The 21,384-nt window shown below is 38.4% G+C and overlaps 1 protein-coding gene across 6 annotated transcripts in view; it reads left to right on the forward strand.

The window, feature by feature from the left end:
* Window positions 1-21,384, forward strand: part of AP3B1 (adaptor related protein complex 3 subunit beta 1) — a 306,085-nt gene that overhangs the window by 32,898 nt on the left and 251,803 nt on the right. For all 6 annotated transcript variants that reach the window (XM_036914138.2, XM_057494089.1, XM_036914137.2 and 3 more), the window contains exon 2: window positions 13,510-13,585. In XM_036914138.2, the coding sequence (XP_036770033.1) occupies window positions 13,510-13,585 (76 nt within the window). The remainder of the gene's footprint in view (window positions 1-13,509; window positions 13,586-21,384) is intronic.

Here is a 21,384-nt window from a genome sequence, read left to right on the forward strand (position 1 = left end):
TTAGTGATGTGGAGCATCTTTTCATGTGTCTGTTGGCCATCTGAATTTCTTCTTTAGAGAACTGTCTGTTCAGCTCCTCTACCCATTTTTTCATTGGATTATTTGCTTTTTATTTGTTGAGGTACATGAGCTCTTTATATATTTTGGATGTCAACCCTTTATCGGGTCTTTCATTTATGGATATATCCTCCCACACTGTAGGATACCTTTTTGTACTATTGATGGTGTCCTTTGCTGTACAGAAGCTTTTCAGCTTGATATAGTCCCAGTTGTTCATTTTTGCTTTTGTTTCCCTTGCCCGCGGAGATATGTTCATGAAGAAGTTGCTCATGTTTATATCTAAGAGATTTTTGCCTATGTTTTTTTCTAAGAGTTTTATGGTTTCATGACTTACATTCAGGTCTTTGATCCATTTTGAATTTACTTTTGTGTATGGGGTTAGACAGTGATCCAGTTTCATTCTCTTACATGTAGCTGTCCAGTTTTGCCAGAACCATCTGTTGAAGAGACTGTCATTTCCCCATTGTATGTCCATGGCTCCTTTATCGAATATTAATTGACCACATATGTTTGGGTTAATGTCTGGAGTCTCTATTCTGTTCCACTGGTCCGTGGCTCTGTTCTTGTGCCAGTACCAAATTGTCTTGATTACTGTGGCTTTTTAGTAGAGCTTGAAGTTGGGGAGTGAGATCCCCCCCACTTTATTCTTCCTTCTAAGGATTGCTTTAGCTATTTGGGGTCTTTGGTGGTTCCATATGAATTTTAGAACTATTTTTTCCAGTTTTTTGAAGAATGCTCTTGGTAATTTGGTAGGGATTGCATTGAATCTGTATATTGCTTTGGGCAAGATGGCTGTTTTGACGATATTAATTCTTCCTAGCCAGGAGTATGAGATGAGTTTCCATTTGTTAGTGTCCTCTTTAATTTCACTTAAAAGTGTCTTATAGTTTTCAGGGTATAGGTCTTTCACTTCCATGGTTAGGTTTATTCCAAGGTGTTTCATTCTTTTTGATGTTATTGTGAATGGAATTGCTTTCTTGATTTCTCTTTCTGTTAGTTCATTGTTGGTGTATAGGAAAGTCACAGATTTCTGTGTGTTAATTTTGTATTCTGCAACATTGCTGAATTCCAATATTAGTTCTAGTAGTTTTTCAGTGGAGTCTTTAGGGTTTTTTATGTACAATATCATGTCATCTGCAAATAGTGACAGTTTGACTTCTTCTTTACCAATCTGGCTTCCTTGTATTTCTTTGTTTTGTCTGATTGCCGTGGCTAGGACCTCCAGTACTATGTTGAATAACAGTGGGGATAGTGGGCATCCCTGTCTTGTTCCCGATCACAGAGGAAAAGCTTTCAGCTTCTTGCTCTTCTGTATGATGTTGGCTGTGGGTTTATCATATATGGCCTTTATTATGTTGAGATACTCGCCCTCTATACCCATTTTGTTGAGAGTTTTTATCATGAATGGATGTTGAATTTTATCGAATGCTTTTTCAGCATCTATGGAGATGATCATGTGGTTTTTGTCTTTCTTTTTGTTGATGTGGTGGATGATGTTGATGTATTTTCGAATGTTGTACCATCCTTGCATCCCTGGGATGAATCCCAGTTGGTCATGGTGAATGATCCTTTTGATGTATTTTTGAATCCGTTTTGCTAATGTTTTGTTGAGTATTTTTGCATCTATGTTCATCAGGGATATTGGTCTGTAGTTTTCTTTTTTTGGTGGGGTCTTTGCCTGGTTTTGGTATTAGGGTGATGCTCGCTTGATAGAATGAGTTTGGGAGTATTCCCTCCTCTTCTATTTTTTGGAAAACTTTAAGGAGAATGGGTATTATGTTTTCTCTGTATGCCTTTTCTTTGTGATAGAGGTAGCTGTAGGCTGGTAGTACATGTGTCAGCCTGAAGAACAAAGTCCTTTCCTGCTTGCTGCTCCCCTTGCCCTTCTTCGCTGCCTGTGTTGGTTACTCACACTCCTGGAGCAGGTTCCAGGTTAATCCTCTAAGCTGCTGTAGGCAGGGTCTCCATCAGAGTAGCGCAGAGCCCTGAGGGGAGTGGCAGGTGTGCTGCATGCCTTCTCCCGTGAAAGCAGTGCCCCTGCTGGGCAGCTGTGTGCCTACAGCGGGTGTTGGGTCTGTCCTGGGTGGCTGTGCGCCGGGCTGAGTGGCTGCTTGGGGCATGGGTGCTCCTGGGCTGCTCCTCCTCTGCCGTCACCAGCTCCTGATGGCTGCTCCTGGGCCCCTCTGGCGCTGCTGCGAACTCACACAGGCCTCTCCCAGCCCTTCCAGCGCCGCTGCTGCCAGTGCGCGCAGGTTGGGCCTCTCCGTCACTGCTGCCGCGGGCTCATGCGGGTCACTCCCGGTTTCCTCTGGTGCTGTCGCCAAAGGCTCATGCAGTCTGCTCCCGGCCCCCTCCAGTGCTGCCACTGCGGGCTTGTGCGGGCTGCTCCCGGGCCCCTTTGGCACCACCTCCCCCGGCACGTACTGCAGCTCTCACACTACTGGGCTGGTGTGTCAGAGTCCACACTGGCTCAGGGCATGACTGGCAGGCTGCTTATCACCGTGAGGGTCTTCGGAGCTGCGCTGCCGCTCAGGGGGGTTAGGTCGCCTAGAGTTCCCCGGATTCCCAGATGCTGGAGTGCGTGTATCGGGATAACTTCGTCCAGCTGTGAGGTCCCTTTCCCTTTAAGACTTGCAGAAAGCACTTGCTTTTCTTTTGTCTCAGGAGCGCTGGTTGCGGGGACCTGTTTGCGTGTTTTGCTTTTCCGTTTTTCTAATAACCAGTACCCTTTGCACTGTGTGTCTGGGCTCCTGGTGTGGATTTCTAGAGCTAGTTGTTCAGCAGTCCTGGGCTTTCACTCCCTCCCTGCTCTGACTCCTTTTTTCCCGCCATGGTCTGGGGTAGGGCGGCATTTGGGTCCTTCTGGGCCGCAGCATATATCTTACCCCCTTCGTGTGATGCTGAGTTCTTGCAGATGTAGATGTAGCCTGGCTGTTGTACTGTATCTACTGGTGTCTCTTCTAGGAATAGTTGTATTTGTTGTATTTTCAAAAATATATATGTTTTTGGGAGGAGATTTCTGCTGAACTACTCATGCCACCATCTTGGCTCCTCCTCCCCGTGATGATCTTTTTGAGGTTGTTTTGAATTCAGCTTGCTAATATTTTGTTGAGTGTTTTTGCGTATATGTTTATCAAGGATATTGGTCTGTAATTTTCTTTTTTTGTGGTGTCTCTTTCTGGTTTTGGTCTGAGAGTGATGCTACTGACATAGAGTGAGTTTGGAAGTATTCCATCCTCTTCTACTTTTTGGAAAACTTTAAGGGGGTGAGTATTAGGTCTCCTCTAAATGTCTGATAAAATTCAGCGGTGAAGCCATGTGGTCCGGCAGTTTTGTTCTTGGGTAGTTTTTTGATTACCAGTTCAATTTCATTGCTGGTTATTGTTCTGTTCAGGTTTTCTGTTTTCTTCCTGGGTCAGTCTTGGGAGGTTATGTTTTTCTGGGGAGTTACCCATTTCTTCTAGATTATATAGTTTGTTAGCATATGATTTTTCATATTATTCTCTTATAAATCTTGTATTTCTTTGGTGTCCATAGTGATTTTTCCTTTCTCATTTCTGATTCTTTTATGTGTGTAGAGTCTCTTTTTCTTGGTAAGTCTGGTTAGGGGTTTATCTATTTTGTTTGTTTAATCAAACAGCCAGCTTTTTGTGTCATTAATTCTTTTGTTTTATTCTCAATTTTATTTATTTCTTCCATGATTTTTATTATGTCCCTCCTTCTACTGACCTTGGGCTTCATTTATTTTTCTTTTTCCAGTTTCATTAATTGTGAATTTAGACTGTTCATTTGGGATTGTTCTTCCTTCTTTAAATATGCCTGAATTGCTATATAGTTTCCTCTTAGAACTGCTTTCGTTGCATCCCACAGAAGTGGGGTGTTGAGCTGTTGTTTTCATTTGTCTCCATATATTGCTTGATCTCTGTTTTAATTTAGTCATTAATCCATTGATTATTTAGGAGCATGTTGTTAAGTCTCCATGTGTTTGTGAGTCTTTTTGTTTTCTTTGCACAATTTATTTCTAGTTTCATACCTTTGTGATCTGAGAAGTTGATTGGTACAATTTCAATCTTTTTGAACTTACTGAGGATCTTTTTGTGGCCTAGTGTGTAATCTATTCTGGATAATGTTCCATGTGCCCCTGAGAAGAATGTGTATTCTGTTGCTTTTGGGTAGAGTGTTCTGCAGATGCCTGTTAGGTTTGTCTGTTCTAATGTGTTGTTCAGTGCCTCTGTGTCCTTACTTATTTTCTGTCTAGTGGATCTGTCCTTTGGAGTAAGTGGTTTGTTGAGGTCTTGTAAGATGAATGCATTGCATTCTATTTCCCCCCTCAATTCTGTTAGTATTTGTTCCACATAGTTGGGTGCTCCTCTGTTGTGTGCATGGATATTTATAATGGTTATATCCTCTTGAACTGTCCCCTTTATCATTATATAATCATTATATAATGTCCTTCTTTGTGTCTTGTTACTCTGTTTCTTGTGTAGTCTATTTTATCTGATATAAGTGCTGCAACTCCTGCTTTTTTCTTCCTATTGTATTCATAAATTATCTTTTTCCATCCCTTCATGTTTAGTCTGTGTATGTCTTTGGGTTTGAAATGCTCCATGTAGATGGTCCTATAGATGGGTCTTGTTTTTTTTTCTAATCAATTCTTAACTATAGGTCTTTTTGTTTGGTGCATTCAGTTCATTTACTTTAAGGGTGATTATTGATAGCTATGTACTTATTCCCATTTCAGGCTTTGGATTTGTGGTACCAAAGATACAAGGGCAGTTTCTTTACTGTCTAACAGTCTAACTTAACTCATTTATTATGCTATTATAAACACAGTCTGAAGATTCTTTTTTTTTTCTCACTTCTTTTTTCTTCCTTCACCTCACTTTGTATGTTAGGTGTCATATTCTATACTCTTTGTGTATCCCTTGACTCACTTTGTGGGTAGCTGATTTAATTTTGCGTTTTGTTAGTAATGAATTGGTCTACTTCCTTTACTGTAGTTCTATTTTCCCTGGTGACAGCTGTTTAGCCTTAGGAGCATTTCCATCTAGAATAGTCCCTTTAAAAATACACTGTAGATATGGTTTCTGGGAGGTAAATTACCTCAACTTTTGCTTATCTTGGAAATGTTTAATCCCTCCTTCATATTTAAATAATAATCTTGCTGGGTAGGGTATTCTTGGTTCGAAGCCTTTGTGTTTCATTGCTTTGAATATGTCATGCCCCTTCCTTCTGGCCTGTAAGGTTTCTGCTGAGAAGTCTGATGATAGCCTGATAGGTTTTCCTTTGTAGGTGATCTTATTTCTCTCTGGCTGCTTTTAGTAGTCTGTCCTTATCCTTGATCTTTGCCATTTTTAATTATTATATGTCTTGGTTTTGTCTTCCTTGGGTCCCTTGTGTTGGTAGATCTGTGCACGTCCATGGCCTGAGAGACTATTTCCTTCCCCACATTGGGGAAGTTTTCAGCAATTATTTCTTCAAAAATACTTTCTAGCCCTTTTTCTCTCTCTGCTTCTTCTTCTGGTACTCATATAATGTGAATATTGTTCCATTTGGATTGGTCACACAGTTCTCTTAATTTGCTTTCATTTCTAGAGATCCTTTTTTCTCTCTCTACCTCCGCTGCTTTGTATTCCTTTTCTCTAATTTATATTCCATTTACCATCTCCTATACGTCATCTAATCTGCTTTTAAATCCCTCCATTGTATGTTTCATTTCAGCTACTATATTTTTCAAGGTGTCTATGCCCCTTCTGAATTTGTCCTTTAGCTCTTGAATATTTTTCTGTAGCTACATTAGCATGCTTATGACTTTTATTTTGAATTCTTTCCAGGAAGATTAGTGATTTCAGTTTCACTGAGCCCTCTTTCTGGTGTTTGAGGGATTTGGGGTTGAACAGGGTTCTTCTGCCTTTTCATAATCCCTTTTCCATGAGATGTTCTGTTTTCCCAGATGTAGACTGGCTCATGCAATCTTATTTCTGATCACTCTTTTAGGAATAGTTGTATTTGCTGTATTTTCATATTATGTTTGTTTTTCAGAGGAGATTTCTGCCTCACTTCTCACACCACCATCTTTTTTTCTTATGAACTCTTTGTATTTTAAGAAAATTAGCACTGTATTGGATAAATCCCTAATTACTTTTGTTTGTGACTTAGTTTATGCCACTGTGTGTGTGTGTTTTGAAACTTTCTGTGTTTTTATAATTTTAGATTTTTTTCTTTTATTGTTTCTGAGGCTCCCCCCAATCTTTTAATCTTTCATAAGTCTTTTATAAAGTTTTTTATAAAAGTATTTAAATGCTCTTAAGTAGTGAAAAAGAACTTTGCCTGTTCCAACCAATTTTTTTTTTTTTAGCATATTTAAACTCAACTAACTCAGTGACTGTGATATTTACTTTAAAACTTAAAGGTTAGCTAGTTGCTTTCTAGAAGAGATTCCTAATATCTTGATCAAAAGTAGAACCTATTTCCTGATGTCTTCCAAGAGGACAAAGCTGAGGGTATTGTGAAAGGTTTACCAAATATGGAGGCTTCCTTTGATGGCATCATGGTTTTTAAAGCATGCGCTCATGGTATATATACATGGAGGATGTATGCCTAGTTTGTAACCTTTATTGGGTTCATGGACCCTTTTGAGAATCCAGTGAAAGCCTGATTTTTCTCTATTGTAATTTACTTTCTGTTATGTTGAATTATCATATTCTTCATTTCCTTACGTAGTCAGTTTAATTTGCTGTTTCTTTAATTTGTTGAAATGGAAACAGATTATTAATTTTCAATCTTTCGTTAATATTACATTTAGAAGTATAAATTTACTTGCAAGTACTGCTTTAGCTGTATCTCATGAGTTGTGAAATGTTACAGTTTCATTCGCCAGTTTAAAATATTTTCTGTATCCCTGATGATTTCTTCTTTGGTCCATAGGTCAGTTAGTGTGTGTTGCTTATATTGCTTGTATTCCCAAACATCTGGGCACTCTCAGGTTGTTTTTCTCATATTAAATTCTAGTTAGATTCCATGTACTCTGTATGACTTTAGACATTTTAAATTCCTGAGATCTTATACAGCATAAATATAGCTTATTTTGCTAAATGCTCTGTATGTATTTGAAAAGAATGTTTACTCTGCAGTTGTTTAGTATAGTGTTCTATGCATGTCAGGTTAAGTTGGTTAATTGTGGTTCTCAGAATTTCTACATCTTTACTGAACTATTTTGTCTGCTTTTTCTATTAGTTACTCAGAGAGGTGTGTTAACATTGCCAGTCATGATTGTGGATGTGTTTTTCTTCTATTGGTTGTATCAGCTTTTGCTTTATAGATTGAGGCTGTAAATTTAGAATACACGTAAGTTATATATAGATTTAGAATTATTTTATCTTCCTTTGGAAATGGTATCCTTTTATGTCTTGGCAGCAGATCTTTAGCTTTTACTTGTCTGAAAACCCCTTTATTTCACCTTCAGTTTTGAAAGCTATTTTCAGTGAGTATAGAATTGTATATTGGCCTTGTTTTTCTTTCAGCCCTTTCAAGATGTCATTCCATTATCTTCTGACCTCTATAATGTTTGTTGAAAAGTTGGCTGTCAGTATTATTGTAGGTCCTTTTAAAACGGCAGGGGTTAGTAAACTATTGCCATGCCCGTTTATTTATGTATTGCCTGTAAGTGATTTCACTGCAATGGTAGAGGTGAGTAGGTACATCAGAAATAACATGGCTTGTAGTGCCTACAGTATTTACTATCTGGCCCTTTATTGGAAAGATGTTCTGACCTGTTCCTCAAGGAAATGTTTTTTTCTCTGCATGCTTTTAAGGTTTTCATTTTCTTTGATTTTCAGCAGTTTGACTATGCTATACCTAGTGCAGTTTTCTTGATTTTTGTCCTGTTTTCTTAAGATTTAAAAAATGTGGGTTCATGTGTTTCATCAGTTTGGAAGAATTCTTAGCTGTTATCTCTTGAAATATTGCTTTTGCCCATTTTTTCTTCTCTTCTCTGTTTTTGGCACTCTAATTAGAGGTATGTTATATATTTTTAGTATATCCCACATATCTCTGATGCTCTGTTCTGTTTTCCATTCCTTTATTTCTTGACTCTTTGAATTGTGTATTTTCTCTTGAGCTGCTTTCTAGTTTAATAATACTCTCTTTTATTTCTGGTCTTCTGTTAAACCAGTCTAGTGAGTTCTTAATTTCATATACTCATTTTTTCAGTTCTGAATGTCCATTTGATTATATTGTATAGTTTCTGCTTCTTTGTTGACATTCTCTATCCTTTCATCTATTTTGTCCATCTTTTCCGGTATAAAGTCCCTATCTGGTATCTCTATTAACTGAATTACTCATCAATCTGTTTCTATTGCTTTTGTTTGTTTGTTTGTTTTTGGTCATTTGTTCCTGTTTTTAGCCTGTATCATAAGTTTTGATTAGATGATGGATTTTTAGGATTAAAAACATTGGTGAGGCTCTGGATGATACCTTCTTTCAAAGAGGGTTGTATTTTTTTTCAGACAGGCAGATAGAATACTAGCCGATCACTTTGGTCCTGGTTAAGCTAAGTTTAGGCTTTTTAAGGTCTTTTGTCTATTTCATTTTTTTCTCATACTCCCAGGGAACACTGTTATTCTCCCACTGTGGCCCTTCTGTGATCTTAACTGAAAGGTCAGGGTATTTACCAAAGTGTTTCTACTTGGAAGAGATCCAAATTCCAGCCTCTCTTGCCATGGAAGTGTAGCTGCTGAAATCCTTGCTCAGGTATTTAACCTCCCAGCTGCAGTTTTCTTCTGGATTTCCTGGAATCTTGCCCTGTGAAAGTGTAGCCTGCTACTTGAAGGGTACAGATTTTTGTGTACCTTTTCACTGGTTCCTTCCTCTCTAATTTTGCCCTTTAACTTCCAGTTCCTGAACTCAATTTGTCTCCTCAGTCTGTTAAAACTGTCATTTCTGCATGGGTTCTATTCCCCCAAATAGCAGCTTGGAAAATTCACTCAGGGAAAAAAGTTAGTGTGAATAGGAGCTCACTTTGTGTGCTTTTCTTTCCAGGATCTTGGCTGTTTAAATTTTGCCTGCTTTAGTTGATCTCCAGTGCCTTCAGAAAGTTATTTTTTCCAGGTTTACAGTTACTTTTGTGGCAGGTTTAGTCTCATAAATTACAGCACCATAGGCAGATCTGGAAGTCCCTGCAGTGTATTCTAAAAGTAGCCAAATTATTCTGTTATATGTATTAGGTCTCAACTCTCCTCAATTCAGAACCTTCCAATGGTTTTTTATTACATTTGGAGTAACCACCAAAGCCTTTAGAATTATTTGTCCTCCTTTCATTGTCTCTTTGGCGTAGAGTACTCTTCCTGCCTGCACCCGTCCTTCACCACAGTAAATGTATAGCTAACTCCTTCACTTGCAGATCTGTTGAGATGTCTCTGTTTAGCCTACTCTGATCACCGTATTTAAAATTGCTTCCTCTTTTCCTTTCTTCATTCTCCCTCCCTCTGCTCTGTTTTCTCCTCATTTCATCTGATGATTTATAATTTACTATGTTTGTTGTTTGTCTTCTCTTTTGCTTATTAGCATTAAAACTCCAGAGGGTCAATGATTTTCTTCATTTTTGTTTACTGATGGGTTACAAATATATATGGGGACCAGATGAAAATAGAGTTCCAGAATTTAAGGGACAGGGCTACAGAAAGGGCAAGGTTTTTAAAGGCAGGACAAGAAATTCGTAAATGGGAAAAAGGATTATTTTAGGTGAGGTCACCTTCATTTGGGGACAAAATAGTCTTTATTATGTGGGTTATGTCGTCTTTCTTTGGAGGTTGGAGAGGGCACATATGACAAATTATCTTATTGATGCTGACCAAAAAAATTTCTAACTGACTACATTTCTTGGGGTGAGGTTGAAACTGCAGTTAAGTTTTCAGCCCGTTTGACTTACCCTAGTTGAAGTGTTTGGGCGTGTGTCTCTTTTTAACACTGGATTTAAGTTTTAAGAGTTGCTTTCTATGGTACACAGATTTTGGTGAATGTTTTGAGGAAAAAGGTAATTGTGTAGGGCAGCGCTTGCAAATGGAGGAAGAGCCTTTTTCTCCCTTTTAAATTTCTAGTCCATCATGGGTGGGTACTACTGTGTAATAGAATAAAAAATAAGCTGCTAGAAAAATGAAATGAGAAAAAAATCATGCAAAATGCAAGCCCCAGTTTTTAAAATTATATTCAGAAGATATAAAATTACACTGTTGAACTCATACTTTCAGCAGCACTGAAACAGTCTTAATTTTTCCCTTAATTTACATTGTCTTTAAAAGGAGTGCAGGGTTTTAATGAATTATGGACTATAGATTTTTTTAAAAGGGGTAATTAATACTATATTTTATACTACCTAATAATATATACTATGTAGTATTTATACTATATAAAAGCCCTATTACCTCCTAAGTTCTTATATTTGTTAAAAACCAAAACTCAGCCCAGTAAACTTGAAGACTAATTGACTTTATTAAATGATTCGTGAATGGACAGCATCCCATCTAGCAAGCAGAGAAATGCTCTGAGGAATTATTCAGAATGGAATGTTTTCATAGCCAGGACAGTAGGGCAAAACGTTCTTAGCAAAAAAAAAAACAAGGGATTGTTTTAGGCAAGGTTGCCCTCCCTTAGGAAGAAGCGGGGGAGGTCTTATCATGAAGATTACTTAGTCTTTTTGGGTGATGGGGACAGTTCATATGACATATTACCTCATTGGTGCTGGGCAGAAAATTCCTGGTTAACCAAGACTACATTTCTATGGGAGGTTGAAAATGCAGTTAGGCTAGGCATTAAGCCTGATTTGGTGACCTGGCTCTGCACTCTGTCTTAGGCCAGCAGCTTTCCTTTTTGACATACATAGCTGGGAAAATTTTGCTTTTGGATTATAATTGCTGCCTTATACTGGTGCTGAAATAAGAGTGACTTATCGGTATTTTCTTTAACCTTCCAGTTACATATTTTTCTCTGTTCTTTGAAACTAAAAAGTCATATTTCGAACATGAAATGAAAAGTTATACCACTTAGCACCACAAGATGTCACTTATGTAAAAAATAAAGTTGCTATCCTAATACTGGATAGCTGCAAGTAAATAGGTAGAATGAAGAACTTTCCATTTTGGCTAATAGGAGTAAAACTGCTATGAATACTTGTGTACAGGTTTTTGTGTGAGTATACATTTCCATTTCCTGGGGATAAACACCTAAGAGTATAATTTGTTGGGTTGTATAGTAATTGCAAGTTTAGTTCTATAAGAAACTGCCAAACTGTCAAAGACGCTATAGCCTTTTATGTTGCCACCAGCGGTATGAGTGATCCACTTCCTCTGTGTCCTCACTGTCATTCGGTGTTGTCATATTTTTTATTTTAGATGAGAGCCATTCTGATCTTGAGTAGTGATATTTTGCTGTGGTTTTAATTTGCATTTCCCTAATAGTCAAGTTGATTATCTGTTCATGTGCTTTTTTGCCATTTATATATCTCCTTTGGTGAATTGTTTGTTAATGTCTGTATTAATTTGCTTGTCTGCCATAACAGAATACACAGACTGGGTGGCTTTATCACTACACATTATTTCCCACTGCTCTAGAGGTTCAAGTTCCAGATTGAGGTGTTGGCAGGTTTGGTTTCTCGTGAGGCCCCTTCTTCTCGGCTGTTTTCTCTTTGTGTCCTCACATTGTCCTGTCCTGTAGAATCCCAAAATCCTGATAGCCTTCCTTCATTTTTGTCCCCTCTTTCCACTTTAGTCCAAGCTGGCAGTGTCTATTTTGATAAAATCCCATCTCTACTCCTGATTTCTGCTGAGATGTACGATTATATCCATGAGTGGTACCCATGATTTCTTTATCAAATGATTTTTCTGGCCTCACCCTTGAAAAAGCTCTGAAGATGATTTTTTTGTATTTTGCAATATGTATAGGCTGAATTTTTTTATTAAGGTATTATTGATATACATGAAAAAACAATGTTGTTACTACATCCACTCATGCTATCATGTTCCCCCCACACCCCATTGCAGTCACTGCCCATCAGTGTAGTAAAATGCCACAGAGTCACTATTTTCCCCCTCTCTCCTACACTGTCTTCCCCCTGATCACCCCCACACCATGTGTACCTATCATAATACCCCTGAATCCCCATCTCCCTGCCTCCCCAACCACCCTCCCCCATCCCATCCCCTTTGGTAACCGCTAGTCCCTTCTTGGAGTCTGTGAGTTTGTTCCTTCAGTGTTGCTTCATTGTTATACTCCACAAATGAGGGAAATCATTTGGTACTTGTCTTTCTCTGCCTGGCTTATTTCACTGAGCATAATATCCTCCAGCTCCATCCATGTTGTTGCAAATTGTAGAGTATGTTTCTTTCTTATGGCTGAGTTGTATTCCATTGTGTGTATGTACCACCTCTTCTTTATCCATTCATCTATTGATGGACACTTGGGTTGTTTCCATATCTTAGCTATTGTAAATAGTGCTGCAATAAACATAGGGGTGCATATATCTTTTTGAATCTGAGAAATTATATTCTTTGGGTAAATTCCTAGGAGTGGAATTCCTAGGTCAAATGGTATTTCTATTCTTAGATTTTTGAGGAACTTCCATATTGCTTTCCACAATGGCTGAACTAGCTTACATTCCCACCAGCAGTGTAGGAGGGTTCCTCTTTCTCCACATCCTTGGCAGCATTTGTTGTTCTTAGTCTTTTCAATACTGGCCATCCTAACTAGTGTGAGGTGGTATCTCATTGTGGTTTTTATTTGCATTTCCCTGATAATTAGTGATGTGGAGCACCTTTTCGTGTGCCTGTTGGCCATCTGAATTTCTTCTTTGGAGAACTGTCTCTTCATATCCTCCACCCATTTTATAATCAGGTTATTTCCTTTTTAGTTGTTGAGGCGTGTGAGTTCTTTATATATTTTGGATGTTAACCCCTTGTTGGATATGTCATTTACAAATATATTCTCCCATACTGTAGGATGCCTTTTTGTTCTGCTGATGGTGTCCTTTGCTGTACAGAAGCTTTAAAGTTTGATGTAGTCCCATGTGTTCATTTTTGCTTTTGTTTCCCTTGCTCGAGGAAATGCATTCAGAAAAAAGTTGCTCATGTTTGTATTCAGGAGATTTTTTCTTATTTCTTGTGTCTGATCATTAAGAAAAAATTTGGGGATGAAAGAAGAGCTTGTATGCTTGTGTTCACATTAGGATTTTGCCCAGAACTGAGGTAATTCTCTATTTTTGTTTCCTTGTTGGGCCTCATGACAACATAGCACTTTGACATTATTTTGTAGGGTTAGATGAGAAATATATATTTATTTAGAAATAAGAATGCAGGTATGTAACATTGCCCATCATTCTAATTTGTATGAAAATGGTATAATTTAATAGGTATGTAATATAAAAATCTAAACATGGAATTTTTTCTCTTCTCTTTATAGGAATGAAGATCTCAAGCAAATGTTGGAGAGCAACAGAGATTCTGCTAAGTTGGATGCTATGAAACGGATTGTTGGGGTAGGTAAAATATATCACTTCAATTTTTTGAAAATGGACCCACAGTGATAATATTAAATATGTATATTAAATAATATGTTAAATACAAAACTGAACAGCCCATTTACCCTTTAATATTAGCTTAGAATTTCATGTCTAAAATGTTTTAGAAGAAGTGTTGAAGTATCAAAATTCAGAAACTTGAGTTCTATCTTCTTTTTTAATTTCCCTATCAAGATATTTCTCCTGTGAGATAAAGCTAATCATTCTGAAGACAAAATAAAATTATGTATAAGACTATTTTATCTTCCTACAGAAAGGAATACTAATAGCCAAAGGATGTTTTCTTGTCATTTTCTGACCTAAACATTGTGAATATGCTTTCCTGTGTATTTCTAATTCCATTACTATCCATAGAAATGCTTTTTTTTAAACTTTGAAATAATAGTTTTTATTATCATTTTTAAAGGAATGGAACAACACACTATTCTTATTGAAATGTTTTTCATTCAAATCTAAAAATCTAACAAATATATCTCTACTTTGCGAGAGTTACAGAAAAGCCTATTGCTGTACAACAAACAATACTTTACTGTGGCCATTAATCAAGAGGTAGCAGTTGTTACAGAGGAAAAAATGGTTGCAAAGATCCTAAAGTGCAATGATCAAGCCATATGTACAAAAGCAAACACACATACATTACTGCTGTCATTTGGATAGCCTTTATGAAAGCTGTGATTTTAGTAAAAGTTTAAACAAAGTTATTTTTGCTACATGGGTGAACTTATATCTGCACACTGAATAATTTGGATTGATATGATATATACCCTTAAATTGGGATTTAGAGTAAGAAAATGATTTATTCAAATTATTTTTTCTCTTGCATCTAGCTACTTAAATATAGAAATGCTTTTAATGAGTATTAATAAATATAAACACTTGCCAATTTTCAGTTGTAATGCAAAATTCAAAGTGATTAATACATTATTAGAAGGGTCCCATTGTCAGAGAACTAAAAATATAGTGCAATTCCTAGTTATATATAAAATCTTTAATAAAATATTTTGCAATTATTGTTGCACTTGCTCTATTTTTTTCAGTTGATTATTTTACATTCATAGTGAAAAAGCTTACTTAATTCAGTGATTGTCAAATCCTAAAGAGTTTTGCTTTCGACTAAATGGAGTAAAATTCACAAAACCTGTCTTTCTTTTTTTTAATTTAATTTAATTTTGGTATCATTAATCTACAATTACATGAAGAACATTATGTTTACTAGGCTCCCCCCTTCACCAAGTCCCCCCCAGATACCCCTTCACAGTCACTGTTCATCAGCGTAGTAAGATGCTGTAAAATCACTACTTGTCTTCTCTGTGTTTTATAGCCCTCCCTGTGCCCTCCACACACTATACATGCTAATCGTAATGCCCCTTTCTTTTTCCCCACCCTTATCCCTCCTTTCCCACCCATTGTCCCCAGTCCCTTTCCCTTTGGTAACTATTAGTCCATTCTTGGGTTCTGTGATTCTGCTGCTGTTTTGTTCCTTCAGTTTTTCTTTGTTCTTATACTCCACATATGAGTGAAATCATTTGGTACTTGTCTTTCTCCACCTGGCTTATTTCACTGAACATAATACCCTCTAGCTCCATCCATGTTGTTGCAAATGGTAGGATCTGTTTTTTCCTTATGGCTGAATAATATTCCATTGTGTATATGTGCCACATCTTCTTTATCCATTCATCTACTGATGGACATTTAGGTTGCTTCCATATCTTGGCTATTGTAAATAGTGCAGCAATAAACATAGGGGTGCATCTGTCTTTTTCAAACTACGCTGCGGCATTCTTAGGGTAAATTCCTAGAAGTGGAATTCCTGGGTCAAATGGTATTTCTATTTTGAACTTTTTGAGGAAGCTCCATACTGCTTTCCACAATGGTTGAACTAATTTACATTCCCACCAGCAGTGTAGGAGGGTTCGCCTTTCTCCACATCCTCGCCAACATTTGTTGTTGTTTGTCTTTTGGATGATGGCGATCCTTACTGTTGTGAGGTGATATCTCATTGTGGTTTTAATTTGCATTTCTCTGATGACGAGCGATGTGGAGCATCTTTTCATGTGTCTGTTGGCCATCTGAATTTCTTCTTTAGAGAACTGTCTTTTCAGCTCCTCTGCCCATTTTTTAATTGGATTATTTGCGTTTTGTTTGCTGAGGTGTGTGAGCTCTTTATATATTTTGAATGTCAGCCCTTTATGGATCTGTCATTTATGAATATATTCTCCCACACTGTAGGATACCTTTTTGTTCCACTGATGGTGTCCTTTACTGTACAGAAGCTTTTTAGCTTGATATAGTCCCACTTGTTCATTTTTGCTCTTGTTTCCCTTGCCTGCGGAGATATGTTCATGAAGAAGTCGCTCGTGTTTATGTCCATGAGATTTTTGCCTATGTTTTTTTCTAAGAGTTTTATGGTTTCATGACTTACATTCAGGTCTGATCCATTTTGAAATTACTTTTGTGTGTGGGGTTAGACAGTGATCCAGTTTCATTCTCTTAGCTGTCCAGTTTTGCCAGCACCATCTGTTGAAGAGACTGTCATTTCCCCATTGTATGTCCATGGCTCCTTTATTGTATATTAATTGGCCATATATGTTTGAGTTAATGATGGATTTTTGAACGTTGTACCATCCTTGCATCCCTGGGATGAATCCCACTTGGTCATGGTGAATGATCCTCTTGATGTGTTTTTGAATTCGGTTTGCTAATATTTTGTTGAGTATTTTTACATCTACGTTCATCAGGGATATTGGTCTGTAGTTTTCTTTTTTGGTGGTATGTTTACCTGGTTTGGGTATTAGGGTTATGTTGGCTTCATAGAATGAGTTTGGGAGTATTCCCTCCTCTTCTATTTTTTGGAAAACTTTAAGGAGAATGGGTATTATGTCTTCTCTGTATGTCTGATAAAATTCAGAAGTAAATCCATCTGGCCCGGGGGTTTTGTTCTTGGGTAGTTTTTTGATAACTGCTTCAATTTCATTGCTGGTAATTGGTCTGTTTAGATTTTCTGTTTCTTTCTGGGTCAGTCTTGGAAGGTTGTATTTTTCTAGGAAGTTGTCCATTTCTTCTAGGTTTTCCAGCTTGTTAGCATGTAGGTTTTCATAGTATTCTCTAATAATTCTTTGTATTTCTGTGGCGTCCGTCATGATTTTTCCTTTCTCATTTCTGATTATGTTGATGTGTTTTGACTCTCTTTTTCTCTTAATAAGTCTGGCTAGAGGCTTATCTATTTTGTTTATTTTCTCAAAGAACCAGCTCTTGGTTTCATTGATTTTTTCTATCGTTTTATTCTTCTCAATTGTATTTTTTTCTCTCTGATCTTTATTATATTCTTCCGTCTGCTGACCTTAGGCCTCATTTGTTCTTCTTTTTCCAGTTTCAATAATTGTGACATTAGACCATTCATTTGGGATTGTTCTTCCTTCTTTAAATATGTCTGGATTGCTATATACTTTCCTCTTAAGACTGCTTTTGCTTTGTCCCACCGAAGTTGAGGCTTTGCGTTGTTGTTGTCATTTGTTTCCATTTATTGCTGGATCTCCATTTAATTTGGTCATTGATCCATTGATTATTTAGGACCATGTTGTTAAGCCTCCATGTGTTTGTGAGCCTTTTTGATTTCTTTGTACAATTTATTTCTAGTTTTATGTCTTTGTGGTCTGAAAAGTTGGTTGGTAGGATTTCAGTCTTTTTGGATTTACTGTGGCTCTTTTTATGGCCTAGTATGTGGTCTATTCTGGAGAATGTTCCATGTGCACTTGAGAAGAATGTGTATCCTGTTGCTTTTGGCTGTAGAGTTCTACATATGTCTATTAGGTCCATCTGTTCTAGTGTGTTGTTCAGTGCCTCTGTGTCCTTACTTATTTTCTGTCTGGTGGATCTGTCCTTTGGAGTGAGTGGTGTGTTAAAGTCTCCCAAAATGAATGCATTGCATTCTATTTCCTCCTTTAATTCTGTTATTATTTGTTTCACATATATTGGTGTTCCTGTATTGGGTGAATATATGTTTATAATGGTTATATCCTTTTGTTGGACTGAGCCCTTTATCATTATGTGGTGTCCTTCTTTATCTCTTGTTTCTTTCTTTGTTTTGAAGTGTATTTTGTCTGATACTAGTATTGCAACACCTGCTTTTTTCTCCCTGTTGTTTGCATGAAATATCTTTTTCCATCCCTTGACTTTTAATCTGTGCATGTCTTGGGTTTGAGGTGAGTCTCTTGTAAGCAGCGTATAGATGGGTCTTGCTTTTTTATTCATTCTATTCCTCTGTGTCTTTTGATTGGTGCATTCAGTCCATTTACATTTAGGGTCATTATTGATAGATATGTACTTATTGCCATTGAAGGCTTTAGGTTTGTGGTTATCAAAGGTTCAAGGTTAGCTTCTTTACTACCTTACTGTCTATCTTAACTCACTTATTGAGCTATTATAAATGCAGCCTGATGATTATTTCTCTCCCTTCTTATTTCTCATCCTCCATTCTTCATATGTTAGCTGTTTTGTTCTGTGCTCTTTTTAGGAGGGCTCCCATCTAGAGCAGTCCCTCTAAAATACCCTGTAGAGGTGGTTTGTGGGAGGCAAATTCCCTCAACTTTTGCTTGTCTGGGAATTGTTTAATCCCTCCTTCATATTTAAATGATAATCGTGCTGGATACAGTATCCTTGGTTCAAGGCCCTTCTGTTTCATTGCATTAAATATATCATGCCATTCTCTTCTGGCCTGTAAGGTTTCTGTTGAGAAGTCTGGTGATAGCCTGATGGGTTTTCCTTTGTAGGTGACCTTTTTTTTCTCTCTGGCTGCCTTTAATACTCTGTCCTTGTCCTTGGTCTTTGCCATTTTAATTATTATGTGTCTTGGTGTTGTCCTCTTTGGGTACCGTCTCTCAGGAGTTCTGTGTGCGTCTGTAGTCTGAGCAACTATTTCCTCCCCCAGTTTGGGGAAGTTCTCAGCAATTACTTCTTCAAAGACACTTCTGTCCCTTTTTCTCTCTCTTCTTCTTCTGGTACCCCTGTAATGCGGATGTTGTTCCTTTTGGATTGGTTACGCAGTTCTCTTAATATTGTTTCATTCCTGGAGATCCTTTTATCTCTCTCTGTGTCAGCTTCTATGCATTCCTGTTCTCTGGTTTCTATTCCATCAATGGCCTCTTGCATCTTATCCATTCTGCTTATAAATGCTTCCAGAGATTGTTACACTTCTGTAATCTCCCTCCAGATGTCATCCCTTAGCTCTTGTATATTTCTCTGCATCTCCGTCAGCAAGTTTATGATTTTTATTTTGAATTCTTTTTCAGGAAGACTGGTTAGGTCTATCTCCTTCTCAGGTGTTGACTCTGTGATTTTTGTCTGCCTCCGATTTTGCCTTTTCATGGCGATAGAGATAGTTTGTGGAGCTGGGGCGAGTGATGGCTGGGAGAATGTCCCTTCTTGTTGGTTTGTGGCCTTCCTCTCCTGGCAGAACAGCGACCTCTAGCGGCTTGTGCTGGGCAGCTGCGTGCAGACTGGGCCTCTGATTCTTGCCCGGCCGCTATGGAGTTTAGCTCCGCAGTTGCTGTGGGCGTGGCCTGCCTTGGGCTGCTGCTCCAATATGGCGGACCCTTGTCGGAGGGGAAACGGCTGGGAGGCTGTTTATGTCTGTGAGGGGCCTCCGAGCTGCCCTGCTGCACAGGGGGTTAGGGTGCCCAGAGTTCTTCGGGATTCCCAGCTGCTGGGCTAGCAGTGGGGTCCCTGTCCCTTTAAGACTTTCAAAAAGCACTCGCTTTTCTTTTTCCCCGGGGCGTCAGCCACAGGACCCCCTCACAGGTCTTACTGTCCTGTTTCCCTAGTTTCCAGCACCCCATGCACGCACTGTGTCTGCGCTCTGGTGCGGATGGCTAGGGCTGGGTGTTTAGCAGTCCTGGGCTTGCTCTCCCTCCCCTCTCCGAGTCCCCTCCTCCCACCGGGGGCTGGGGTGAGGGGCGTTTGGGTCCCGCCGGGCTGGGGCTTGTATCTTACCCCCTTCACGGGGCGCTGGGTTCTCGCAGGTGTTGATGTAGTCTGGCTGTTGTCCTGTGTCTTCTGGTCTCTCTTTTAGGGAGAGTTGTATTTGTTGTATTTTCAAAAATATATGTGGTTTTGAAAGGAGATTTCCACTGCTCTACTCAAGCCACCATCTTGGCTCTACCTCTCCTGTCTTTCTTATTGTTGCTGTGCAGATGTATCTGGGGAGGTCTCTCCCTATGGAGTAGGTGAAACCTCAACCTGGACAGGGGATGGTTTGACCCTGAATGAGAAAGAATTCTCCATTAGGTTGGATGAGTGTAGTTAAGGAAGAAATTCACTAAAGATAGAGTAGCAGTGAATGGTAGCTGCTTTGCAGGCAACATAGAGCAAGGAAGAACTTGGAGAGGAGAGGGAACTTCATTGGACTGCTCAGTATAGGGGAGATGCCCTCCCAACCCCTGAAGCCAGTGTCACCTTTGTCCAGTGTCTGCTTGAATCTTCATGGCATGGGAAGTAACCCCTCCACCCCAGGATTTGGGGGAGCTTCAGAGCAGTGGATGGAGTGAGTTTATGTTCTGAGAACTTTGCAAAGGCAAAGAAGGGAGATTAAAGAGCACGATCGTACAGCTGTAGTCCTGTCTGGGTCACCCAGGCAACAGGAATTTGCAATCCCAAATCAGGGACCTCAGTAGCCCTTCCCTGCTTTTCTGAAATAGGACATAGAGAGTGAAGACTTGTGCTTATGTCTGGAAAATAGAATGAAATAGCAAAGTAACAAAGCTGCTTACCACTGGAAGAGTACAGAGACAAAACTCAGTAAATTGAGCAATGAGAAGTCTTTATTTAAGGCAAAAAGTACACACTTAAAGAACAGGGAGTGCAGGCAACCTCAGAGAGGTGGTGCACTTAAGGGCTTAGGATTTGCCTTTTAAGTCTTTCAAGAATGGGGCAAAGGGCTACAGGGGGTGGTGTGTATGCACAGGCTTGACATGCAGTCTCGGAGACATTATGTCACCATCCAGTCATCCACTAGATATTTCTCCAAGATAAACTTAAACTCAAGGAATTTCTTGATCCTGTTTTTCTCCAAGATAGTGGTTACCCTCAAGCACTGGGAACATAGTGGTTAGGACTACTTGGCCTGCCTTAAGATAGGTTGTTGGTTGATTACCATATATTATATTAGGAATTATCACAGGCAGGAAAAGTTAATCATGATGCTTGCCCCATGTCCCTGCCTTACCTCATAACTACTATGTTTTTTTTATCACCACTACTGCTGACTTTAATTCCCACACATTTTTATATAATAAGGTCAAAATGTACTAAATTTGCATAGTTGCACAAATAAACTCTATTGTAATAAGGTGACAACACAACTGAAACAGTATGGTTTTCTAGCCGACAGTGCCAACATATAAGAGTTTGAAATCTCTTTTCTTTTCTTGATATATTAAAGTCCAAATCCCATTTACAAAAGATGATATTAGAGTATCAGTATGTCTTGTTCAATGGTAAGTTGTTACAAAAATCCAACATATGAAAGTTAAGGACTCATTATTTCTGTAGAACACCTCTAAATTACTGGATTCTTGCATTCAGATTTATGTGACTTTGGACTGTAGGGGAAATGTTGAAGATTCTTCTGTAAATTTTTCAATTCCTAATGTTATGCTGTATTAGCATTTCTGGACAGGTAGCTCTTTCTGTGCATGGCTTTCATATGCACAAATTTAATTTAATATGGTTTAATTAAATAACGCCACTTCTTCAACACTATG

This window comes from Manis pentadactyla, chromosome 2 (assembly GCF_030020395.1).
Source record: "Manis pentadactyla isolate mManPen7 chromosome 2, mManPen7.hap1, whole genome shotgun sequence".
Classification (NCBI taxonomy): Eukaryota; Metazoa; Chordata; class Mammalia; order Pholidota; family Manidae; genus Manis; species Manis pentadactyla.